The 7,512-nt window shown below is 44.5% G+C and overlaps 2 protein-coding genes across 2 annotated transcripts; one reads left to right on the top strand and one right to left on the bottom strand.

Moving 5' to 3' along the window:
* Positions 1–208: 208 nt before the first annotated feature.
* On the bottom strand, positions 209–2,548 carry LOC120686839. The gene is made up of 2 exons (XM_039969038.1): positions 1,616–2,548; positions 209–910 (listed from the first exon to the last, which is right to left on the bottom strand). The coding sequence occupies exons 1-2, from the start codon at positions 1,641–1,643 to the stop codon at positions 486–488; spliced, it is 453 nt and encodes a 150-aa protein (XP_039824972.1). The 5' UTR covers positions 1,644–2,548; the 3' UTR covers positions 209–485.
* A 3,549-nt stretch (positions 2,549–6,097) lies between these two features.
* On the top strand, positions 6,098–6,992 carry LOC120684388 (TPD1 protein homolog 1-like). Its single transcript, XM_039966258.1, has 2 exons — positions 6,098–6,229; positions 6,332–6,992. The coding sequence occupies exons 1-2, from the start codon at positions 6,172–6,174 to the stop codon at positions 6,655–6,657; spliced, it is 384 nt and encodes a 127-aa protein (XP_039822192.1). The 5' UTR covers positions 6,098–6,171; the 3' UTR covers positions 6,658–6,992.
* Positions 6,993–7,512: the final 520 nt, after the last annotated feature.

Genomic DNA, 7,512 nt, shown 5'->3' with positions numbered 1-7,512 from the left:
ACATCATATCACGCAAGAGATCAATTTCAATCTCAAGACGAGCACTCATATCACTGTGCTCAACCAACTTGGCGCTTATATCATCGCGCACGTGCTTCAAAGTCTCAACTTCACATCTCAAATCAACGCATGAAGCGCAAATGATGATAGATGCATCAATGTCAGAAATATCATGCAAAGCATCATGATTATCACTAGGAGCAAGTAAAGCATCATTACTTTTCATCACAAAGCATATAGTACTAGAAAAGATTTTATCTCATTAATTTGAGCCCTAGCGTGCTCAAATTGTTCTACACATGTGGTGTGAGTCAAATTTAATTCATTAATTTCAGCAAACAAAGACTCACATAAAACACATGGTAAAGAAGAATTTAACTTCAACAAAGCAATTTCATCTCTAGCCTTATAAAGATCATCATTTAAAGCAGTACAAGAATTGCAAGGCATAGAGGCATTAGATTTCAACAAGTCATTTTCAGATTTCAAAGCATCATAATCAATATAAATCTCATCAAGTAATCTTCTACGAATGTCAAGTTGAGTTGCTTGTCACCAAGATAGAAATCTCTTTTCAATTTTTCATTTTCAACAAGCAAAGCATCACAAGAATTGCATGGCCAAGGTACGCTTGACTTGCAAACAGTTGAGGCATTCACACTATCAAGTCTATACATGTCCAAATTTTCCTTAAGTTCAGCAATAATCTCTCCATGAGCACAAAGGCGAATGAACAGACGGATTATACCTTGAGAGAGTTTACCTTTACTCATCTTGTGAAGCTTGTGTCGCAGTTCATCTTCTTCAGAGATTTCTTCCATCAAAAGATGCAAAAATGCAATAACTTCATCATCCTTGTTCAGCTTGTCGCGCTCCTTTCTCCACTCATCCTTGGTTGCAACCGCACCACCTAAGGACAAAGAGCCAACAGATCAAGAGCTGGGTGCCATTGCTCAAAGCACTAGTTAACGTCAATGAAAACGAGCTCAAATCGCAAAAAACGAATATGCAAGCGAAAGCGCCTTCTCTATTGTTGTCCTGTGGATCACAAACACCAGTTAAGGCAAGGAGTGATCCCAACCGGCTTTGGTATCATTTGAAGGACCGGACAGGTGATCGGAGGGGGTGAATGGGAGCCTCAAATCCGATTCGAAAAAACGGAGAGAAAAAGTCCCTATTGCACCTGACACACCTCAAACAGTGAGTATTAGTACCGCATAGCTCAGGACGGCTATCAACACTAGGAATACCCACACACAAAAGCTGGAACACACACACGGAAGCAAAGCGATGAAAAACTCACACCGACGCACACACGCACCAACGCACAAAAGCAACTAGGAGCAAAACTGCTGGAAAGAATGCAACCCAAGAACTCAAGTAACTTGAGATTAGTGCATAGGTAAAACAAAAACTAGAAGGACTGGAATTAAGACTAGCTAGCACTAACACATACAAACTAATTTGTTTTGCTTTTCCTTTTAACTAAGCACTAACAAAAGCTAGTTAACACAAGATATAGCTAACTAGAGCAAGATAAGAGCACAACTAGCAAAGCACGGAGAGAAACTAATATAGACACTAAGCACTGACAAGCGCTAGCAAAAGTGCTCACCTTGGCGGAGAAAACCCTTGTGCAGCATTTCATCGAACACTTGGTGGACGTTGATGAAACTAGCTGCAAATTAACGACGTCGTACTATGGATTTTCCACACACGCACACGCTTGATAAAGACCTACAAAACAACCAAGAATACACACACAAGTGCAACAAAAAGCTTGGTGGAAATTTCTCTCGAGCACCTAGTGTGCGTGGCAAAGCTGCTGCTGCTCTTGCTGCGTGCACGCCAAGAAGCCGAGCTCCCTTGCAGAGTGCCAAAGACCAACACCACCCGCTGCTACACGCACACCCTCACCTGTGCTGCTGAGCTCGCCGGTCAGCACATGCCACGTGTACTGTTACTGCCTGCTTGCTGCTTGCCCAGCGCCAAAGGCCAAGCCAAGCTGCTGTAGCGGCGCTCACTCTGGCGCCGGTGCGAGGTCTGTGAGGGTGGAGCCTCCTGTTCCAGCGTGGAGCTCCTGTGTTGGAGGCAACGGCCGACGATTTGTCGTCGCGGTAGGGAGGTAAGTACGCTGGCGTTTTGGTTTGAAGATGCAGCGGCGGTTGTGGGTCCGGCAGATGGTAGGAGAGTCGATCGAGCTTGAGTTCCCCCTGAAGATGGTTGGCGGCGAGTTTTGGTCCAAGATTGTCGGAGCTTGGGGCACGGCCCCAGTCGACGGGCTATCGGCAATGCCTTTATCTCATCCGTTTGGATGAGTGTCTACTCGGACTCTTCTTAAAGCCTCGAGGCGATGGAGCTTCGGCGGATCTCGGGAAGAAGGCGAGCCGGCGTTCGAGCCCGGTGGGTGACCGGTGAAATTGGGCTCTGGAGGTTTCGAGGTGCAGAGGTTCCTAGGAGCTTGATTGTAATTCTTTTGTTTTTGAGGGACCTATTTGCAAAACAACTGTCCTCTGTATCCTTCTTGGGCGTATCTATATTTATATGGACCCATGTACTAAATCCTTAATTTTAATACAAGTATGTTCCGATAAAAAAGGGGCCAAGCCAGCCTTGGGCCTGCCCAGCTCCGTGCCCACCTCCTGCTCCCCCCCCCCCCCCCCCACCCCCCAAAAAAAAAACAGCGCTGCCTCACCCTTGCCTGCTAGCGCCACAAGCCAATTCTGATCCCCTGCTGCGCTTGCCTTTGATGGATTGATGCTGCACCCTTCCCTGCTGACGCGCGCGCCAAAAGGAATCCCGAGCAAATACAAGATCACAGAGACAGCAAACTGAATCAAATCAAAAGCCCAAAAAGCACGAAGAGGAAAGGACCTCCTTTTCTATGAATCTATGATACAAATCTCAAAATTTCATCTCCAATCCCTAACCCTAGGTGAAGGAAAAAAGGGAAGAAAAAGGGGAACAAAGAGGGACAATGAGGGGGCGACAGCCAAGAACAGAATAGAGGCGGGCTGGACGGCTGGTGGACAAGTTAGGATGGCTGCCCCTCCACTTCATCTTATACTTCAAGCCTCTTCCAAGACAGAAATACCCCTATGCTATTAATTACGACATGCCCACGCATGGGCAAATTCATCCAACTTTTTGTAGGAGCTATGGACAGATACGCTGACTTTACAACTTCGCTTCGCCTCAACGCAAACTTCACGTTGGCGCCACGTGCCCTCCGCTCGGACCTTGACCGCGCAAGTTCGCCCCTGGTTTTGAGGCCTAGATTGGTCAATCATGTCTCCCCACGCCACTGCACAACGTGATCGGCTCCCCGGTTTTGAGGCCAAACCGATCAAACCGTCGATGTCAACGCATGTCCGATCTCCCGCCGAGCCTTGACGCCTTCGAGTCGTTCGCGTGCACCCGCCGCACGGGCCGCCTACTTAACTCGCCATTGTCCTCGCCGACTTGGCTGACGCCGTCTTCATCACCATGTACTCTTGCTCTTCCTTGCACCATGTAAACCGCCCATGGCTCCGCCCGGCCTCCTCGGGTCCCTTGGTCTAGGTCTACTCGCATTCACCCTTCACCGTCTTGGTCCCTCAGCATGAACCTTTCGCTTCACCGAGCTTACTCGCGTTCATCCTTCACCATTTCACCATAGTCCTTCAGCATGAATCTTTAACTCGCGTCGTCGACTGCCATGCCGCATCCTACACCTGCACATCACGAGCCAAGAGATACATCAATTCCACACGGTGTTGTCAATCACTCATCATCCAAGAGTGACCACCATTGGTCCTCACTCTACCACCAAAACAAAGAGATAGAGTGAAATAAGATCATCTTGACGTATACCCTAGGGTGGTAAGTTGGTGACGGATCATGGTCCAAGTGCTCTTTTCACCATCCAACTTGGCTCTTATATATTTTTAGTTCAGAATCTTATACCATAAGAGCCCATCCCTCAGATTATCTAGGCTAAAATTTGAGATCCTTTATTACCACCCATACGTATACCTCTTGGAGGATTGAAGTTTTCAAGACGTTCACCATTGGAAAGCACCGCAAAGGATATGGTCGTAATAAACTACATCATCATGTCATCCCATCTCTGATGGAAGCCCAGTTTCAGCATGTATACAGCTTCACTCCACCCTGTCATAAGCCTTCTCCGTATCCAGCTTCAGCGCACAAAAACGCTGGTCCTGGGGACACTTCTGCTTCATGAAGTGCAGGCACTCTTAAGGTGCAATGACGTTATCTGTAATGAGCCGCCCTGAAAAAAAAAAAGCTGATTGCTCCTCTGAGATAGTATCGGGCAACAGCCACTTTAATCTGTTGCTGAGAACTTTGGATCCAATCTTGTATAACATGCTACATAATAAGCTAAATCGGGCGAAATTTCCAAAGTTTCTTTTGATTTGCAATCTTCAGGATCAGAACAATAAACGTGTTATTATTGGTACTTGTGGATGAAGCGAGCTAGACGCTGCTCACCTGCAGGCTTGTGGATGACGCGATTTGGCTGAAGCGCTTCTGGCCCACTCAGTTCCATACAGGGCCTCAATATGGCCCACAATGGTAGATTGGTAGCCGACAGCTAGCTATGCTTTAACAACGGACGCTAGAAAACGAACCTGCAAAAAGAAAAACATCCTACTCCTAACAAATATGCAATAAATGTAAACATATTTGAGTCGAGAGCATTATTATCCACCGATGCATCTGCTTTCCCAAATAAGAAATAGGACAGCAATAATGATGAAGAACTATGTCGAAAGATCAAGGTTCATCACAAATTAAATGCATGCCAATCGGGCAAAAACAACAGCCCACCCTTTGGTCATAAGTAAGGAACAAAGTTATAGGGATTTGCTGCAAAGGCACTCGTGGCACCTGTACCAAATGACCCGTACTAGCATATTTAAATAACTGTAAACGGAAAAAATAACAAAGAAATCATCAGACCTTTGGGGCTAGGGTAAACTATTATTATATATACCTATGAAATTTTAGTACAAAACAGACTAGCCTGTTACAAGATAATTAATCAACAAATTAAATCTTGAGTCCAAAATTGATGTTTTAGTTCACCACTTTACTTCGTTAAGGAAAAGAATATGTAGTTTTCGTTTTGTCACATACAGAAGGCAAAAGTAATTAAGCTGATCGCTCCACCTATTATTGACTCAACTGAGCTTATTTATTCCACGAAGCTTGTCATGCATAGTGCCAACCATATTCTTATTCTGTTATTCCAGTGTTCCCCATCAGAATTTCTCTAAGATACGCTTCCCGGCCCTGTACGCTCTTTGCTTGAAAAACCACACTACTACAGAACCCGGCTAGTCACTGTTCCTAACCCATGGGACTACGAATCCGGGAGTAAAGACATAGATGGCCTTATTATATTTTTTCAGTTATGACCAATTTTGTAATTCTTTAAAATGATGAAATTAGCTACCTATGCATTTTTTGATAAATCAAAATGCAATGACAAAATGGCGATGTTCTTATATTTTAATGGATTTATTCAGACAACGACCAACCCAAAGAACACATTCACGATTTCTTCGCGGCTAAGAAAATGATTAGTTAAATCTACTAAAAGTTAAAGGGAAACTATTGCTTTTGTCTCTTGATGCTCGGCCTAGATTCCAGTTTTAGTATAATCAAGCTAAAGCACACAATGGTTTCTTCGAAATTCGCCCTCATTTAAAGCAATTGTTAGATAGCTCACATGCATCAACAGCTGTATTGAATTTTAGGTACCACCTAAGCTAAAGGGAAACTATATATTGCAGTCCTTGACTCCTTGTATGCAATGTTTTAGCTAAAAGTAATCAGCAACGAAGGAATGAGCATGATCCATTTCGTTTCATGTTTCCTTTGTTCCTTTTCCTACTTCCAATGACAAGCATTGATGTTCTTAGCTGTGAAGGAAAGCAGTGATGGTCATATTATATGCGAGGAACCGGGGTCTTCCAAGTTTAGGTCAATGGAGACACCAAGAAAGCGACCACCAAATGCAGCAGTAAAGATTCGTACTGATCGCCGGAGGGAGAGCCGGAGCCTCGGTTCCTGTCTCTATAAATAGAGAAGAGCAGTACAGCTTCCACACAGAAACCAAGCAAGACAATTCTTGTCTACAAAGGCTGAACACAACAAGAAACCATGGCTACTGCCCACAAGCTCCTAATCATCGCTCTCTTCTTCTCGGTTTCTCTTCGAGGTATGGCATCCAAAATCACCAGCTTCATGTACAAATTTTTATGTTGACTATTGCTCGTATTCCCGATATATATTAACTGTTTTTATATACACGAGTAAACAGGTGCAAATGGCGAGAGATGTGGCACCTCCAGCATCCAGGTGCAGACCATCAACACGGGTGTGATGGTGTCCGGTGGTGACACGATGTTCGAGGTTGAGGTGAAGAACCTTTGCCCGTGCAGCGTCAAAAACGTGCGCCTCGACGGCGGGGGTTTCGCGACGACGGTGGCGGTCGACCCTGCCGTGTTCCGAGCCGACGACGGAGGCGTCTACCTGGTGAACGGCGGCCAGCCGATCGCGAGCATGGGAGCTGTCAGCTTCCATTACGCCTGGGACCACTTCTTCCCGATTACTCCCAGGAGCTTGGAGGTCGACGAACAGTGCTAGCCAGCAGCAAAGTAGCTGGGCAGCTAGTAGTTCCATTGGTAGAATGCTGAGCGGCTACCGTATACGTTGAAGTTATCAACTTCGATACAGTGTTCCAACGGATAATATAAGTAAAAAAAATTAGAGAGAGAGGGGTCCTCACCTCTATCAGTGTTATAAATTTTGTTTATGGGGAACAAGGTGTGTGCTTAGTTGAAAAGTTGTTTTTTTACTGAGACCAAGCTACTTGGTCAGTCGTTACCTCTGAACTCTGATTAGCTTTGTATGATCGGTGGACCTTTTTTTTTTGTTACTATGTTCAATATATGTGTGTATATCAGCAATTACGTTTTGAATCTAAAATGCAGATATCAAATTTCTTCCAAACCGCTTCGCAATTATTCAAAAACTATTTGCACGCGTGTATGCCTTACATTTAGTCATTTATTTTGAGTGCATTTCACTTTTCTTGAAATGTAAAAAAAAGGGCTATATAAAAAATTCAACCCGATAACCGTCGGGGATCGAACTCTAGCCAGCTGAGTGCCGAGCGCACAGCTAGACCTCCTGGGCCAGTGTTCGCTGGCAAAAGAAATGGACTATACGAATAAATAACACAAACAACTCTAGAGCAATATACAAATATTGTTAATTGTTTGTTCTCCTCATTATATAAATATTTTTAAAATCAGAATGCATTTCCAGTTCAGCTTACCTGGCTCAGTTGGCTTGGATGATTGGAACTGGAACTGGTCAATTGTTTAGTCACTTATCTAAAATTGTTAAGCAATCATTTTAGTTAAAAGTAATGGGATCAAAATCACTGTGGTTGGATAATGAGCATAGAAAAGGAGACACCAGTACAATGTGATAGTG

Source organism: Panicum virgatum, chromosome 8N (assembly GCF_016808335.1).
Source record: "Panicum virgatum strain AP13 chromosome 8N, P.virgatum_v5, whole genome shotgun sequence".
Lineage (NCBI taxonomy): Eukaryota > Viridiplantae > Streptophyta > Magnoliopsida > Poales > Poaceae > Panicum > Panicum virgatum.
Note: the sequence above shows the minus strand (reverse complement) of the source record. Positions and strands in the feature narration are given on the sequence as shown.

Excerpts from the sequence above, each read along its gene's own strand:
- LOC120686839 (XM_039969038.1), bottom strand. The coding sequence starts at position 1,643 with ATGCTGCACAAGGGTTTTCTCCGCCAAG. Across the intron at positions 911-1,615 it reads CAAGGGTTTTCTCCGCCAAG|GTGGTGCGGTTGCAACCAAG; the intron begins GTGAGCACTTTT and ends CTTTGTCCTTAG.
- LOC120684388 (XM_039966258.1), top strand. The coding sequence starts at position 6,172 with ATGGCTACTGCCCACAAGCTCCTAATCATCGCTCTCTTCTTCTCGGTT. Across the intron at positions 6,230-6,331 it reads CTTCTCGGTTTCTCTTCGAG|GTGCAAATGGCGAGAGATGT; the intron begins GTATGGCATCCA and ends ACGAGTAAACAG.